Genomic DNA, 18,896 nt, shown 5'->3' on the forward strand with positions numbered 1-18,896 from the left:
CGCATCCAGAGGTCGCTATTACAGCTCCTCATCGGCGTGGTGGATTTGATCCTTTGCGGCAGCGGCAGAGACAGCAAGTTATAACAGCGCAGCAGCGTTGCTTGGCTGTGTTAATTACACTGTGTATGATATATCACTGTGTGTTTTGTGCGTTACCAGCTCACTCAAATCCGTGAGTTAAGGTTTAGGGTGTACTGGTCTCCTCATATTGCTCTGAGTCTACCCCACTGGCTAGTTAACCACTTGTACACACACCATAGTCTCTAATACAGAGGTGTATTACACTTATACTGTGTAGAGTTACAGTAGATCAGGTGTGGGTGTTGGGTGTGCATGTGTGCGCTGCTGGGGGTGTCCTGTTGTTTCATCATGGTGAAAAAGTTAACATGCATGGTGTGCAGCACAAAGTTTATTCCAGCTTCACAGTCACAGGTTACCTGTGAGCCGTGTATGCTGCCACAGCCCAGTGGTGTAACCACTCAGGTCAGTGGGATGCCCCCACAACTTGTGGATGGGTCACAGGCTGATAGTCAAGAGCCTTCCTGGGCCAGCAGCATAAAAACGCTGATGGACTCTGTTGCTTCCCAGCTCTCTGCAAATACACAGCAGACGCAGAGGGTGCAAAGGGAATTAGCCATGTTGTCTGCCAGGGTTAATATTCTCACCCCTCCCCCTGCTCAGCCTCCAAAGCGGCCTGCTACTGCAATGGCCCCTGACTCTGATGATGACATCCTTGAAGTGGGAGATGGGGAAAATGAACAGGATACTGTTCAGGAGCAGTCTTTAGTTCATGGTTCTGAGGCTTTAATTAAGGCCATTAGGGAAGTGTTAGAGCTTCCTTTGGAGGAACCCTCTGAGGGAGATTCCTTTTTCATGACCCAGAGAAAACAGCCGGTGTATTTCCCAGAACAGGCTGAATTAGAAAGTGCTTTTAAAGGTGCTTGGCAGAACCCTGAAAAGAGCTTCCAGCTTTCAAAGAGGTTCACAAATGTGTATCCCTTTGATCCTGTTGGTAGGAAGAAGTGGAAGGAACCGCCAGCGGTGGATTCCTCTGTTTCCCGCCTTTCAAAGAAGGTGCTGTTACCAGTTCCTGGGGTGTCTACCCTCAAGGATGGTGCAGATAGGAGACTTGAAGCAACACTTAAGTCTATGTTCACGGCCAGTGGGGCTTCACAACGCCCGGTATTGGCCAGTTGCTGGATGGCTAAGGCCATTTATACTTGGTCCACGCAGATCCAAGAGGGTTTGTTGGGGGCATGACCGTGGCTCCGATAGGTGAAAACCTGCGTCACATTCAGGACACGACACGGGTGCTTTGTGAGGCACAGAAGGAATTGGGCGCTATAAATGCGCGGATTTCTGCAATGGCCGTGTCAGCTAGGCGGGCTCTGTGGTTGCGCCAGTGGGTGGCTGATGTGGATTCCAAGAAGTGTGGAAAGCATACCTTTCACAGGGGAGAGGCTCTTTGGTAGTGAGCTGGACGAATGGATTTCTAATGTAGGGTACACACCAGGGTGACCCGCTCACGATGCACATCGTGAGCGGGTCGTCAGTGTCTCGTCCGACCCGCTCACGGTGACACGGGGGGTCACGACCCGCTCACGATGTGCACTGTGAGCGGGTCCGATCCGATGGCGACCCGCACCCGGCTGTATGGTCGTCATTGAGATCCTACCTGCAGCAGGTAGGATCTCAAGAACGACCGACCGACCCGCGGGACCGCGCATCGGATCGGTATCGGTCCACACCAGGACAGAAAAGGGCCCAATCACCACACAATCTACATCCAATTGGTCGGAATTGGATCTAGATTGAGGGGATCGGGCCCTAGTCGTCCTGGTGTGTACCCAGCATGAGGCTACTGCAGGGAAATCCACGTTCCTCCCATCAGCACCCACTCCGGCAAAACGCCCTTTCACTGGTCCCTCCCAGTAGTCCTTTCGTGGGTCCAAGTTCCGCCCTAAGGCCAGAGGCGCCTCTAATGCTAGTAAAGGCACTAGAGGGAAATTCAGGAAGCCAAACCCCTCAGGTCATCAGGACCGTTCCACCGCCCCGGCCGTTTCCAAGCCGGCAGCATGACGGGGTGTACCCACCACGAGACTGTCTCGAGGTGGGGGCCCGGCTTTTACACTTCAGCAAGGTGTGGGACACCTCGTGCCTAGATTCCTGGGCCAGGAGTCTTATTTCGCTAGGTTACAGGCTGGAGTTTGCCAGGCCCCCTCCTCGACGCTACTTCAAGTCGGCCCTCCCAGCCTCAGTGGAGGATCAGTTGCTCCTTCAGGGAGCAATTCACAAGCTCCTCCTGTCCAAAGTAATCCTACCTGTACCAAGACAGGAGCAAGGCCAGGGTTACTATTCAATCTTTATACCAGGAGTCGACAACTGGGAGGCGGATTTCCTCAGTCGTCACGATCTCCACCCCGGGGAGTGGGGACTTCACCCTCAGGTGTTCCAGGACCTGGTAGATCTTTGGGGGCTCCCTCAGATCGACCTTATGGACTCACGGTTGAACCACAAGCTGGACAGGTACTGTGCCCGGACCAGGGATCCAGGGGCAACAGCAGTAGATGCCCTGACTTGGACGTGGGATTTTCAGCTGGTGTATCTGTTCCCACCGCTTCCGTTGCTGGCATGGGTGCTAAAGAGGATTCAACACCAGAGAGTAGAAGCCATTCTAGTGGCTCCAGACTGGCCTTGAAGGGCCTGGTACGGGGACATTCAGGCCATGCAGGTAGAAGAAAAGATCTTCTCCTCCAGGGACCGTTTGTCTTTCAGGACTTACCGCGGCTGCGTTTAACGGCCTGGAGGTTGAGCGGCAGATATTAGGCCTCAAGGGACTACATCCCTCTGTAATTACAACCATGACGCGTGCCAGGAAACCAGTCACGGCTTCTCACTACCATGTGATATGGAAGAAGTACATAGCCTGGTGTGAGAAAAATGCTTTGCCACCAGCAGTATTTCGCCTTAACAATCTGTTAAGATTCCTTCAAGCCGGTTTGGACTTGGGCCTCCGGTTGGGGTCCTTGAAGGTACAGATCTCGGCTCTGTCAGTGTTTTTTCAGAAGAAACTGGCGCTGTTGCCGTAGGTCCACACCTTCCTGCAAGGGGTGCTGAGGATTCAGCCTCCCTTTGTACCACCCACCGCGCCTTGGGACTTGGATGTGGTCCTCACCTTCCTTAAGTCCTCTTGGTTCGTTCCTTTCGAACAATCGGAGTTGAAACCTCTTACGTGGAAGACTGTTGTCCTGCTGGCCTTAGCCTCAGCCAGGCGGGTGTCTGAGCTTGGGGCATTGTCCTGTAAAAGCCCTTACCTGGTATTCCACGAGGATCGGGCAGAGCTCAGGACCAGGCCGCAGTTTCTGCCAAAGGTTGTGTCCGCATTCCATCTGAACCAACCTATTGTGGTTCCTTCCAGTGCGGTACATCCGGATATCCCTCTCTCCTTGGATGTGGTACATACCCTCAAGGCGTATGTTAAACGTACGGCTTGAATCCGGAAGTCGGATAGTTTGTTTGTATGTATGATGCGCAAAAGAAGAGCTCTCCTGCATCTACAAGGACTATAGCCCGGTGGATTCGATGCACGATACAACAGTCCTATGCATTGGCTGGGTTGTCCCTTCCTCCAGCGTTGAAGGCCCATTCCACAAGATCTGTTGGGACTTCTTGGGCAGCTGCCCGGGGGGTTTCAGCTCTGCAGCTGTGCAGGGCCGCAACTTGGTCAGGGAGTAACACGTTTGTCAAGTTTTACAGATTTGACACTCTGGCCAGGGAGGATTCCCAGTTCGGACAAGCGGTTCTACAGCAGACTCTACATGTTCCCGCCCGTTCTGGTAGCTTTGGGACCTCCCCATAGTATAACCCAGTATCCCATTGGACGGTAGAGAAAATAGGATTTTGAGTACCTACCGGTAAATCCTTTTCTCGTAGTCCATACGGGTTACTGGGAGCCCGCCTCTGTGCGGCTTTCTGCTCTAACGATATGGTTACTAACACGGTTAGGGCTTGTTGCCTTGTTGTCATATATTGACCTTCTTCAAGGATTATGGTGAACTCAGAAGTTGTTATGATTCACCTCTTTGTTATTTTATGTTTATTATTTTGGTTTGGGTGTGCTGTGAGAATCTCACCACGTTATTGTTCACATACCTCCTCACATAGCTCTCCTTCGGCACAGTTTTTCATTAACTGACTAGTGGAGGGAGATAGAGGGGAGGAGCCAGTGCACCCACACTGAAAGCTTTAATGTGCCTGTCTCTCCTGCGGAGGATCTCTATCGACATAGTATAACCCAGTATCCCATATGGACTACGAGAAAAGGATTTACCGGTAGGTACCCCAAATCCTATTTTTATGCAATACTAATTACGTGATAGTTGGTTAATACATTTTTTTTTCATAATATCAATTTTTATATTTAATTGTTGATGTAATAAAACGTACTTGCAGCTGGAAAAACAACTACAGATGATGAATTGGAAGAGATGCTTGAGAGTGGGAATCCATCTATCTTTACTTCAGATGTAAGTAACAAACTGTGTCCAGTTGTCCCACAAAGGTTTGAACTTGACTACCACATCTGATCCTAATGCATGCCCAACAGCTCATGTTTTCAGGATTTATTTACTCTGGTGGCTTGATCGACTTCTGTAATTATCCCACCAGTTTTTACAGACCTAAAACCTATAAATATGGGTCATTGGGTGTATGAAGATTACATTTGGAGAACCATGGTCTACTACTTGCATTTTTTTTCCTCTTTTTTTCTATTTTAGATTATTTCAGATTCCCAGATCACACGGCAAGCTCTGAATGAGATTGAAGCACGACACAAAGATATCATGAAGCTTGAATCTAGCATACGGGAGTTACATGACATGTTTATGGACATAGCAATGTTGGTGGAGACTCAGGTAATTAGTTTCAGATTTTCAGATTTATTACTCTTCAGGCTGTGATTTATTATTATCAACACACTTTTTTTTAGAAGTCATATTAATTGGAATAGTCGATCTGTACCAACCTACAGTGCACTTTTTCCAAATTTTGTTATGTTACAGCCTTATTCCAAAAAGGGGGGGGGGGGGTTTGCAAGTGTATTAAAAATAAATACTAAGATATCACATACATAAGTATTCACAGCCTTTGCTCAATACTTTGTTGATGCACTTCTGGCAGTAATTACAGCATCAAGATATTTGGAATACGATGCCACAAGCTTGGCTGTCCTTTTTTTTTGCAACACTTCTCAAGCTCCAACAGGTTTGGTGCACAGCCATTTTCAGATCTCTCCAGAGATGTTCAATCAGATTCAATTCTGAACTCTGGCTGGGCCACTCAAACATTCATGAAGCCACTCCTTTGATATCTTGACTGTGTGCTTAGGGTTGTTGTCCTGCGGAAAGTTGAACCATCTCCTCAGTCTAAGGTCAAGAGCACTCTGGAGCAGGTTTTCCTCCATGATTAGTCTCCCAGTCCCTTCCACTGAAAAAACATACCTACAGCTTGATGCTGTGCCACCACATGCTTCACTGTATGGATGGTATTGGCCTGGTAATGAGCGGTGCCTGGTTTCTTCCAAACATGACGCCTGGTATTCACGCCAAAGAGTTCAACATTTGTCTCCTCTAACCTAAGAATTTTGCTTCTCATGGTCTGAGAGTCCTTCTTGTGTATTTTAGCAAACTCCAGGCAGGCTGAAATGTGCTTTTAACTAAGGAGTAGCTTCCGTCTGGCCACTTTACCATACAGGCCTGATTGTTGGATTGCTGTAGAGATGGTTGTCCTTCTGGAAGGTTCTCCTTTCTCCACAAAATAAATGCTGTAGCTCTGACAGTGACCATTGGGTTCTTGGTAACCTCCTTGACTAGGGCCCTTCTCCCCTGATCACTCAGTTTAGACAGCCGGCCAGCTCTAGGAATAGTCCTGGTGGTTCCGAACTTCTTCCATTTACGAATGTCGGAGGCCACTGTGCTCATTAGGATTGTCAAAGCAGCTGATACCCTTCCCCAGATTTGTGCCTCGAGACAAACCTTTCTCAGATGTCTACAGACTGTTCTTTTGACTTCATGCCTGGTGTGTGCTCTGACATGCACTGTCAAGTGTGGGACATTATATAGACAGATGTGTGCCTTTCCAAATTATGTTCAATCAACTGAATTTACCACAGATGGACTCCAATCAAGCTGTAGGGACATCTCAAGGATGATCAGTGAAAACAGAATGCACTTGAGCTTAATTTGGAGTTTCATGGCAAAGGCTGTGAATACTTATGTACATGTGATTTCTCTATTTCATTTTTTTTTTTATATAGTTATTTTTTTATTGTTTTTTCACCTTGCAATAAATTTGCCAACAATATTGTTTAACATATACACCATAAGTAAGACATCATATGGTACATTAAGTTATAAGCTTAAAACTCTGTTTTATTTTTAATAAATTTGTAAATACCTCCCAAAAACTCTTTTCATGTTGTCATTATGGGGTATGGTGTGTAGAATTTTGTGGGGAAAATGAATTTATTCCATTTTGGAATAAGGCTGTAACATAATAAATTACCTGAACACAATAAATCAGTATAAAACATATACCCTGTCATAGATGTAGGTTGAAAGGAGGATGGCAATAGCGCACACATGAGAATTTGGTGCTCCCAGTTGCCATAGATTTTGTCTATTTTATACGCGCTGATAGCTGTTCAACAGTGTAGTTGGGTGTTCAAATCACTGAACATTTATTTTTTATTGATTTTAATATAGTAACCAAATGTAAACCGAAATTTAGGGCCAAATATAATAACCTGCGATTTGCCGGGGCAAGCGCTATTCTGGCGAGAGAGTCAGTTTGATTATAGTCACAGGTAATGTTTATTTATTCCATTCAAGGTAAAGGTAAATCAGGCATGTCCAAACTGTGGCCCTCCAGCTGTTGTGAAACTGCACATCCCAGCATGCCTTGTCACAGTTTTAGCATCCCTAATAGCAAAACTGTGGCAAGGCATGATGGGACTTGTAGTTTCACAACAGCTGGAGGGCCATAGTTTGGACAAGCCTGAGCTAAGTGTATTAGGTAATTTTATAGTAGCAGTACAGTACTGAATTGCAGAGTACTAAGGTGCACACTGAAAATAAATAACTGTTTCAAGGATTGCGGTCAGACTTCCACTTGAATCTTGCTAGTGAGGAGCTGGCCTGTGTCTTGCAAAGGTTCAAACTGTTTGGAAGATTTTCGTTACAAAAGAGGTTGTTGTTGTTGTAGTGCTGAACTAATTGCAAATAACGGATCAGTGAATGCTAGGATGGGAAAAAGTGAAGCCCTACTCTTAAAGTAGATCTGAATTATCCCATATAATATACAGTACATTCCATATACATTTATTGCCAGTCATGAAAATGGTCTCCGACCATACAGATAGTCCACTGTATGTTTCTGCCAGCTATGAATATATAAGAGGCCCATGAAAGATGTTGTTTACAGAAGGGACTCTGTACTCCATCAGGCCATGCAAAGAACCAATTTAACTCTTATTGAAACCAATCTTTCATAGCTTGGATTGAATGCTGAGTCTTTTCTTTGTTGGAATGAAGTTTGAAAGACAACCAACTTGAATGATATGTTTGTTTAGTGTTCAGTCTACCTTAATAAGGCTGCCCTTGCTAACCACCATTTAAGCATTACATTGTTCATGTTCTATCACTTTATATAACTGTACCTTTACTATTACAATAGATTTAGGCCACAAACATACCCACTGGTGTCAGATATATGCTGGTTTTCTGTTGTATTTGTTTTTTTTATTAGTTATTGAGAGAGCTCATAACAGTGAGCAACCGAATACAGACAGTATCAACAATGAGCTCATGTTTTCTAATACGAAAATACAGTTATCAGAACAATAAAATGGAACCAGGGGAAAGGGCAGAAAAAGTAACGGTACTCTTTACCTAGCACGGCGCCCATCGCGGGCATCGCGGGTACATTTATGTGTGCCCGCGACGCGACCGACGCGATGCTCACGATTTCCCATTGAAACCCATGTTAAACATGGAAATCGCGTCGGTCGCGTCGCGGCCTGCCATAAATGTGCACACGATGGCCGCGATGCGATGCCCACGATTTGCCATAGGAATTAATGTTAAAAGACCCGATGGACACGATTTTAATGTTAAATGGCTCAATGGACCCGATTTTAGCATAGGAAACAATGTTAAATGGGCCTTAGAGCCCAAATACTTACCATGAACTCAGAAATGGCCCCCCCAATTTTTTACGCCACCCCACGATCAACGTGAACCCGAAGCGTGGCGAGCGCAGCGAGCCCGCGAGGGGCGGCGGTACGCGTCCTCCGACCTTTTCATACCCCCACTATCCACGTCGGCGTGGAGTTGAGAATAGAATAGTGTGGCGAGCGTAGCGAGCCACCAAGCCCGAAGCGTGGCGAGCGGACGCGGATACCTTCACAGCTAGACGCGTCCCCTCGCGGGCTTCACAGGTGTCCGTGGCGACGCGGACACCTGTGAAGCCCGCGAGGGGACGCGTTTACCTGTGAAGGTATCCGCGTCCCCTCGCGGGGCTCGCCACGCTTCGGGCTCGGTGGCTCGCTGCGCTCGCCACACTATTCTATTCTCAACTCCACGCCGACGTGGATAGTGGGGGTATGAAAAGGTCGGAGGACGCGTACCGCCGCCCCTCGCGGGCTCGCTGCGCTCGCCACGCTTCGGGTTCACGTTGATCGTGGGGTGGCGTACAAAATTGGGGGGGCCATTTCAGAGTTCAGGGTAATTATTTGGGCTCTAAGGCCCATTTAACATTGTTTCCTATGCTAAAATCGGGTCCATTGAGCCATTTAATATTAAAATCGTGTCCATCGGGTCTTTTAACATTAATTCATATGGCAAATCGTGGGCATCGTGTCGGGGCCATCGTGTGCACATTTATAGCCGGCCGCGACGCGACCGACACGATGTCCATGTTTAACATGGGTTTCAATGGGAAATCGTGAGCATCGCGTCGCGTGCGGGCATGTTTAGCCCGCATACGACGCGACCGACACGATTTTTTACCTCACGATGCCCACGATCAAGATCGTGGGCGCCGTGCTAGGTAAAGAGTACCAAAGTAACAATATAATAGTTAAATAAAGAATGTAGTGTGGGTGGGACGTTGACAGAGGGGCAAACATAGAAAAGAGGGGAACAGGACTATGTGAAAAGAACATCTGGAGGAATATCAAATATGTGGAGTGGGGATGGATGGTAGCAATATATCATAGAAATGCCTAACTGCCAAAGTAGAATAAGGAAATATGACGTGTGGAAAAGAAAGATCCATCACGTCACACATGGGGAAAGTAGGATTAGGTATCAAGGGTGGATGGTGCCTTTGTGACAAAGCCAAGGAGCCCAGACTTGAGCAAACGGTGCCACTAGATAGGACAGATAGGATACTAGATAGGATACGATTTTGTATGCGATTTGACATAAGATATCGCATAAGATATAGGATAAGATTTACTATCCATTTCATTACCCCACTATCCACTAGGGCGTGGAGTTGATTTTATATAGCGTGGCGAGCCCGAAGCGTGGCGAGCGGACACGGAATGTATTTTATGGAATTGCATGCAAATGGCATGCAATATTGGGGACTTGCTTTGAAACAACATCCGTGTCCCCTCGCGGGGCTCGCCACGCTTCGGGCTCGGTGGCTCGCTGCGCTCGCCGCGCTATATAAAATCAACTCCACACCCTAGTGGATAGTGGGGTAATGAAATGGATAGTAAATTTTATGCGATATCTTATGTCAAATCGCATACAAAATCGTATCCTATCTAGTATCCTATCTGTCCTATCTAGTGGCGCCGTGAAAGTAAAGAAGTACTGAGCAAACATATGGCCCCAGACATGAAAATAGTACAAAATATTTTCCATTGCAGAAGTACTGTATGCCTTTGGCTTGTGTTTTTAATGTTTTCAAGTGGTAAAATGTGTTTTTTTTTGTCCTTTCACATATCTGTATCCAAGGGCACTTCCAATTTTATGGTAATATATTTGGGGATAAATAAAATGGTCTATTTATTTTATATTTGAGCTACACTTTATGCTTGGTTGTTTTTATATTTGAAGATTATTTTATTTGTATATATTCATGTCAAAGCTAAACTTAATGTATAAGAAATGACTGGGATCTGTAGAATTATGTACAGACTTATTGTCTCTCACTGCTATGCATCAGGCTTCCATTTAAAGAGGTTCATCTCTAATCAAGCAGGCAGAGCTGAGTAAGAACGCACTGTATGAATTAGTGCATCCATACACTGGGTCAGTGAACTGGAAGTCTGCCACACAGTGTATCTTTCCTTTATCCATTCATTGCTGACCATTTAAATTGTAGGCCTTAATAATAGTTTTTTTTAAGGTTTTTAAGAAATATCAAACATCAGCATAGAAAATATTTGCATCCCTATAGACTTTTCTCCAGATGTTAACAAACTGTTTAATGCTTTGCCATTTGCTGCTGGTTTTATCCCCTGAAGGACAGAAATCCAGGTAAAAGAAGCCTATGTTCTCATTTGCTATCATATACATTTTCATTCCATTGTATCCAGGTTACAAGATTAGTTAAACCTGATTAATAAGAATCTGAGCTATAAACAACATGTATCTTTGTGTCTCATTGAACCGGCGTATTGCTGCCAAGATGGTACAGTTGTTTTTAGGATTTGCACTTGTACACTTCTTCAGCCATATCATTTATAGTCAATATCTATCGGTCTGTTTGAGGGCAATGATAATAGGCTTGTAACAGTTAAAGGTGCAATCCCTTTTGCAAAGCGATGTTGCTGTTCTTCTTTTTAAAATATAAATCACTCCGATTTTTCTGATAGAAAACACACGGTGGAGTTTGCTTCATTTAAACTGCTATTAAGTTTGTAATCACCATACGATTACCCTGTTGTACCACAGTCCCATGACACATTATATAGCAGCAGAGAAGCTTTGTAAAGTCTGTAGCCTCCCTACCTTGCAAGTCCCTCAGATGAGGTCCAAGAAGCTTAGCTCATTCTCAGCAGCGCTGTCCTGGGAACAAGTAGAAACTATATGGTTACTGGAGAGCGCTTTATTTCTTCTTTCAATGGCACCCCCTGTGAATGTCTCTTTTGTATATTGATTTTGCAATTGGAATAATGTGTTTTAGAAAGGGAAAAATAATGTGGGTTTGCACCTTTAATCTATTCATCTCCGAATGTAATGCTTTCTGGCTTTCTTCAAATACATGAATTATGTACACATAAACAGATACAGTATTACCTCTAGATTATTTTCACCAATTTGTTACAAAACACTACTTAAAATGAAATACATTTGGGATACTGGCAGTCAGAAGATTGACATCGGCGTCCAGATGCTGAGAATCCAGAGAACCCTAATGCTAATCCTAATGCATTCTCCCCTCAGCCTATCCATAAGCCTCATTCCCCCACAGCCTTACCTTAATCCACCCTGGTATACTGACTATCGGGATGCCAGCATTTGATATTCCACACATTGGCATTGTGACCGGTGAGGGGGTAAAACCATGGGGATTGACGAAAACAAGCGATCCTCACCGTTTAACCCCCGTGCCGGCCGCTCACCACATTCAACGCTCCCGGGGAATCCTCGCTGTCAGAGGATGGCGAGGTTCACAGCTAATGCAGGGAGCCTGTTTCATTTAGCCACGAGCTTCGCTGTTTTAGCCGCCGCACATGCTACAAAAACCTGGCAAGGGGGAAACCGCGTGTGCAGGGGGGTCAGTTGGGGGCAGGGGGGAGTCAGCACTGCTTGCTGCCACAGCTCACAAAAGTCATAGAATACACCCCTTTGAGTGATGTCTGTATGTTCTGACCTCAAGTTGGCATCCCGACAATTAGTAAGTTATGGCATCACCTTAAATAGACACCATTTATTTTCTGGTGTTTCTAGATCCAAATATGTTGTTCAATCAGATTATTTAGATTTATAACATAAGCCACGGTGAGAAATAGGTGCATGTTTTGTAAGTGCATGTTGCCTTGTTTACACGATTCCATAATTATCTCTTGGTAAAATATATATGCCATCTGGATCCTGTTACATACTTTCAGAATTTTATGTATTTAATCATGACTTCATTTCATATTTCCTCAACATATTGGCCTGTTCTGTCACTCAATAGGTCATATCATCTCCCTTGTTTTATTTCTATACTGATTTTTGTTTTTTTATGCATTTAATGTCCTAAAGTTTTAAATGAAAGTCTTTTGCTGACATAGGGTGAAATGATTAACAACATAGAGAAGAATGTAGAAAATGCTTCTGATTACATTGAACATGCCAAAGAAGAAACAAAGAAGGCTGTGAAATACCAGAGCAAATCCCGCAGGGTAAGATCACGTAGTATTTTCCTTTTTGGTTACCCTTTGGGGTTACTAGCACATTTCTCAACCTGCTACCTGGTGAAACCATTCATATTACTCAGAGGGGTTGTAATAAAATCAGTAATAATCTGTGTAATATCAGTCATAATATATCCTTTCTCAACTGCATCCGACTGTGACATTCTAAAATGTTATCAATTGTGCATATTTTATCCAAGTTTATTACTCAATTTTATTCCATTCATAATTCTGTATATGTCTAAAGTATCAAATAAACAATATTTGATGAACAACATTATCCGATATGTGTAACCAGCAATATCGTTACCGGCGGGTACAAGCAGGTTGATATGGAGCATATCGCTAGTGAGAGCTCTACTGTGAAATGCAGCATTCTAACTAGTAACTATTCTAAAGGTGTACAGACCTTTTAGAATAGTTGTTATTCTTTTGGGGCAATTCAACTAGACCTGATGGAGGAAATTTACTGATATAGGATTTTTATTGTACATAGGATGTTGCTATGGGCAACCAATCAGAATCTACTTATTTATTTATCACCTTCTAGAAGATAATAGTATCTGATTGGTTGCCCATAGCAAGATCCCATATGAAAAAGAACGCCTATCTTACTAAATTTCCCCCAATGACTGCAACATACTGTTCTGCAAAGCTACAAAGTGGCCAGTGACATTGGTTATTTCACCTTGCAGCTGACTGAAGTGATCAGGAACATTAAGAGGTTTTATGTTTTGTAAAGGGCAAATATGTTGCAGCCAGTGAGTTCTCAAAAGCAGCTTATGGGGGAAAGTAATTTCCGACAGCATATAAGACTCAGCTCGATAGAACAGATCCGACTTTAAAACCAGTCAGATCGTTTTTCCCCGAAAACGGCTGTGGATTGTCTAGTTCACGGCTGGATCTCAACAATCAACGTCTGTTTTCACAGGCACAACCCTTTTTGCCACTCGACAGGCAGAACATTGAATTCTGTCTGCCAATAAAACTGGCGAGCTGGGCAGGATTCAAACAGCCGTAATACAGGATTGAATACCCCTATGTATTGGTGTTTGAGGGAGGTATTCAATGTGTGCCGACATTTCCAACAGGCAGAAATATCTGCACACACCTATTCAATTTAGCATCAGTTTTCGCCAATGCAAATTCTTATTTTTTAAAAACCAAATCTGCGAAATTGGTGAATTTGTTGCAGTTTCCACCAATCTGTGTACATTTTCGTTGATCCGCATTATATATGACTGTCAGAACGATTGAATAGGTTGAATGTAAATTTGGCCTATTATCGGCAAAAAGGGCCCAAATATCGACACTGATTGAATACACCCTAATGATGTGTGTATGATCCACCTTTGATTAGAAGTTTGTTTTAATGGGTGTCTTGACTTCTCTAATTAAACTGACCACTTTTAAATGCCAAAGTGTTTTTAAACATAATTTTTTTTTAAATCATTTTATTTGTTTACAGAAAATATGGATCATTGCCATTTTAGTGCTCGTGGTGATTGGCTTAATTGCCTTAATTATTGGGTTGTCAGTTGGCCTTAAATGAAGCTTTGATTGTTTCCATTGTATGTGCACATCTGAAAGTGCAGCAGTAAGTAATCCATATTAATCAACTTGGGAGCAGCACCAAACTTTTTATGGCACCTGGTGATGGATTCTATCATTTGATTGGGATTACTACTTTTCAGTTATTTTATAAGAAGGAAAAAAATGTTGTTTTTTTGATTGTATAAGGAGTATGCAATACAGTAAAACACAATATCCAACTTGAATATATGCACAAATTGTATACAGTGGTGAAGGGTATAGTGGTGTTTGTCACCGTTTTCATTTCAATGCCAAACTTGCTTAAAGAGGAACCACACCTTGAGATCCAAGCTCCTGCATCTCTGCTTTAAAACAAGACAATGGACTCATTCAGCGGAGTTGTTGCCTATAGCAACCAATCTGATTTCTACTTTTCATTTATCTAGAATCTGGTTGCTATGGGCAGCAACTCTTAAAAAAAAAAAACCTGCAATTTAGTTAATATTTTTGACTCAAAACTGAAGTAAGTTTATGTAATGAAAGCAATATAACCAACATAGAATGGGAAGGCGCATCTTCATGTGTCGTACTATGTACTTGTAGACACTGGCAGAAGGTAAGGGTAGGAGTGTCCTCTCCTGGTGTTAGATGTGCACCTTCCAACACACAACAGCCAGGAAAACAGCACAGAAGTTCAGGGATTTTGTGCAATCTAGCCATGGCTATTTTTCTTATGCAGTATGTAAAACCAAACCGAAAAATAAACCCTAGCCCATCTGGGCACTAATAATTAACGTAAAGATTCCCTCTCCCAGGGTGGTACGACTTAATGCCCTTACCACAAACTCAGACATATGCACAGTACTTAGGGGGATATTCAGACCTGATTGCTGGGCTGTGAATTTGCACCCTGGCTTATTTTTTTGTTAGTAGTGTGTATTTACGAGGCCATCCTGCGATAATATACAGTGTCCTTTTTTTTTTTTTTATTGCAAGTGGTTCACAAGTTGATTGACGGGAGGCAGTAATGGTAACTGGCCATTTTCATGGAAAAACACAGCCGTGCTTAGGAGAATAGAATAGGTGGCAAGACACTGAGCCCACAAGGGGCTTTGTTGCGCTCAGCCCGCTGCCCAAGTCCCAGCAGTCGGGATTCTTACGTGGACTAGTGACTGTCGGAATCCTGACTGTTGGTGCGCTAATAGTAGTCTCTAGAAAGTCTTATACACAGATACTTTTGCATCTGGGTGGTCGATATCAGGTCTCCATTCTATGAGATCTGCAAATGTTCACAAAAACATCCAGGCAAGATGGTATGTCATATATGAAAAACAAACATAAACAGACTATTTTTGGATATCTATAAAGTCCCAAAATTGTATATGGTGTGTTGATAAAGCACCGATGACCATTTGGAAAACTACTGAGTGCCGGACAAGGTTTTTACCCCAATAGTTGGGAAATCCACGGCGTGATTCTGTTGAGAAAATTGGCTTACATGAAAGAATATGCATTCATACTCATAAAGGTATCTTTGAGTATTTAGGAAAAAAGTCCTGTCCATAAATATTGGGACATCGACACAATTCTCGTATTTTGGGCTCTGTACACCACCACAATTGATTTTGAAATTAAGCAAACAGGATGTACTTTAATTGCAGACTTTCAGCTTTAATTTGAGGGTATTTACATCCAAATCAGGTGAACGGTGTAGGAATTACAATGGTTTCTATATGTGCCTCCCAATTTTTTTTTTTTTAACAATATGTTTATTGAGTTTTATCTGCATTCAAACAGGGGGGGGGGGGGGGGGTTACAGAAAAGAAAATAGAGGGAGGGGGTGCGTTATACATAGTAGTTACATACATAGATCACAATTGGTAAATCGTATAAAGTAAACGTTAACTCGTCACTCATTTAGAGAGCCAGGAGCGTACTTGACTGGTGCTCAAACAGCTTGTATTAGGCGTATAATTAGTGGTAGAGCGAAACAGGAGGAGTATCCTATGTATTACCTTTGCCTATCCTTCTATATCGGGTTTACAAAGAGTGATCATTCCTGTCCCCTTCCTAACACTCAGAGTCTGGGGAATTTAGAAGATTAATATCAACAGAGGTGGAGCTCTTAGTTATATGCCCCGTTTCTTCTCTGAACATTGACCACCCCAGCCACAACAAATGTATAGAATTAGGGGAGGAGGAATACTGTGCTCCCGCCGTCTCAAAACAGTAGTGTTTCTGGATTTTATCGCATATCGAGTCAACACTGGGAATCCTCTCTGATCTCCACAGCTGAGCTATAGCTGCTTTTGTAGCGATCAGAATGTGTCCCAGAACATAGGCTTCGCCTTTGGTTAGGTGGCCTCCATATAGGTGAAGGAGAGCCGTTTCGGGGTTAGGTTCAATCGGTTCACCAATTATTTTACCTATCAAGCTGAAAATTGCCGACCATAGTGGCTTCAGCACAGGGCAGTCCCAGAATATGTGAAATATGGTACCTATTCCCCCGCAATTTCTCCAGCATGATTTTGAGATATTAGGCCATATTTTGTGCTGGCGGTCCGGTGTATAGTATGCCCTGTGAATTAATTTAAAAAACATCTCAGCATGGTTGATGCACTTAGACACTTTGAAACATGACTTAAATATTAGGTCCCATTCCTCAACTTGCAGGGTTCTTTGGAGGTCTTTTTCCCATAGAACCTGGGATTTAAGTTTAAGTGAGCTGTTCTCATTAACCAGATAGTTATACCACTTAGATATTGCTCCCTTCTGGTGTGGGTTGCTAAGTAGATTATGGGTCATTGGAGCAATGCGTGGGGTCGTATTTGGGGGAAAGAGGTATTTTGACAACCAACTTCTCAACTGTAGGTATTTAAAGAAGTCGCCCCTAGGGATATTGTATATTTCTTGTAAATGGTTAAAGGGGGCTAAGTGGCCATCAACAAACATGTCGCCTAGTTTAGTCAGACCGCTTAATGTCCAATTTGACCAGTTGTAAGTTTGGAATCAGATACATCATTGACCGCAGGGTCAGCAGGGGAGCGGGCAGGGTAGTATCCCTGCTTCCTGACATACTATTGTGCCAGGTCCTCACTGTGGCCCCTATAGATAAGTTTTTAATATGCAGTGAGCGGAAGGAAGGGGGTGGCATCCAGAGTAGATCAGCCAGACTACATGGTGAGGCCTCTGCTTGCTCCAGACACACCCAGGGTTTCGGGGGGACCTGAGTAAGCCACTCCTTTGTCTGGGAAAGGAGACACGCTTGGTGATATTTTTCAATATCCGGGAATGCAACTCCACCGGCTGGTTTAGAGCGTATTAATACGTGTTTGGCTATCTTTGGTTTTAGGCCTTTCCATACGTACTTAGTGAGAGACCTGTTGAACTTGTTGTACATGGTTTTTGGGAGTAATCTAGGGATTGCCCTGAATAAGTACAGTAATTTTGGAAGCAATACCATCTTTATTGCTGCCACCCGCCCCAGCCAAGAGACTTCTTGCATCATCCAGTCTCTGGTTAGACCCTCAAAAGCCTGTAGGAGGGGACCATAATTGCATTCTAAGATGTCTTCCTCGCTAGCTAGATGAATCCCTAGATATTTTAAGGATTTCGACTGCCAGGCATACCTGTATTCATCTTTGAGTCTAGACAGTATTTCGGGGGGGATAAAAAATGGGAGGGCTTCTGTTTTACTTGTGTTCAACTTATAATAGGAGACGGAGGAGAACTGTGTGAGGATAGTATGCAATGCTGGAAGGGAGGTTAATGGGTTTAATATACATAATAAGACGTCATCTGCAAATAAGCAGATCTTGTGTGATAGGCCTCCTAGCTCCGGGCCGGATATTAACTTTGATCCTCTTATTTTCGCCGCCAGCGGCTCAATCGCTAGGGCAAAGACAAGAGGGGAGAGTGGGCACCCTTGTCTGGTGCCATTGGTAATGGGGAAACTCGACGATAGACACCCGTTGGCGTATACTTTTGCTGAGGGAGATGAATACAAGGCCAGAATGGAATCCAAGATTCTACCCGTGAAGCCGAACTGTTGTAAAACAGCTCTGAGTTAGCCCCAATGCAGCCTGTCAAAGGCTTTTTCTGCGTCCAGGGACAGGAGGAGCAATGGTCTCCCCGCCCTGGAGCAGAGTTCCAGCACATTAAACATTCTACGGGTATTGTCGGGGGCTTGTCTGCCTAGCACAAATCCAACCTGGTCAGGATCAATAAGTGTTGGCAGTAGTGGGCAAAGTCTGTTGGCTACTATCTTTGCATACAGTTTTATGTCGATATTGAGTAAGGCAATCGGCCTATAGTTCTGCACTATGGAGGGGGATTTCCCTGGTTTGGGTATAGTTATAATCTGGGCTTCTAACATTTCTTTGGGAAAAGAGTTCAGATCGGAAGCTTCATTAAAGACTGTCGTAAGGACTGGGGCTAATTCTGTTTTGAAAACTTTATAAAAGTTAGCCGGGTATCCGTCTGGGCCTGGAGCTTTATCACGGGGCATGGAGTCTATAGCCAGGGAGACTTCTTCTACGGACCAGGGTTCGTTGAGGGAGCTACGGGCCTCAGGGGACAATTTGGGCAACTTCAATTCCTTAAGGAATTCTTCAATTAGGTCTATTTTTGGCTGGGGAGTTGTAGGGTCATTCTTAAGGTTGTACAAGCTAGAGTAGTACGTGGCAAAGGCATTAGCTATGCCAACCGGGTCCATAACCTTCTGTCCTTGCTCTGAGGTTATGCTCTGAATTCTTTCCTTGGCTCTTCTACCCCTCAGTTTACGTGCCAGCATTCGGCCTGCTCTATTTCCCAGAATATAGTATTGTTGATTGAGTCTTGTAATATTCTTCTGGACTTCAGTTAGGGAGAATTTATTTAGTTCCTCACGTGCATCCTTCAGGGATTTTAGTAAGGGACCGTCTGTGGGGTTAGCTTTATGTAA

At 44.0% G+C, this 18,896-nt stretch overlaps 1 protein-coding gene across 3 annotated transcripts in view; it reads left to right on the forward strand.

Moving 5' to 3' along the window:
• Nucleotides 1–18,896, forward strand: part of STX2 (syntaxin 2) — an 82,133-nt gene that overhangs the window by 45,443 nt on the left and 17,794 nt on the right. Inside the window, exons 7-10 of one of the 3 annotated variants that reach the window (XM_083150280.1) lie at nucleotides 4,453–4,526; nucleotides 4,779–4,916; nucleotides 12,299–12,409; nucleotides 13,890–14,018. In XM_083150280.1, coding sequence (XP_083006406.1) covers nucleotides 4,453–4,526; nucleotides 4,779–4,916; nucleotides 12,299–12,409; nucleotides 13,890–13,973 — 407 coding nt within the window. In that variant the 3' untranslated portion in view covers nucleotides 13,974–14,018. Of the gene's footprint in view, nucleotides 1–4,452; nucleotides 4,527–4,778; nucleotides 4,917–10,540; nucleotides 11,556–12,298; nucleotides 12,410–13,889; nucleotides 14,019–18,896 lie in introns of those variants that run through there. The other 2 variants (XM_083150289.1, XM_083150299.1) reach the window with 2 other exon arrangements.

Source organism: Crinia signifera, chromosome 1 (assembly GCF_055691185.1).
Source record: "Crinia signifera chromosome 1, ASM5569118v1, whole genome shotgun sequence".
Classification (NCBI taxonomy): domain Eukaryota; kingdom Metazoa; phylum Chordata; class Amphibia; order Anura; family Myobatrachidae; genus Crinia; species Crinia signifera.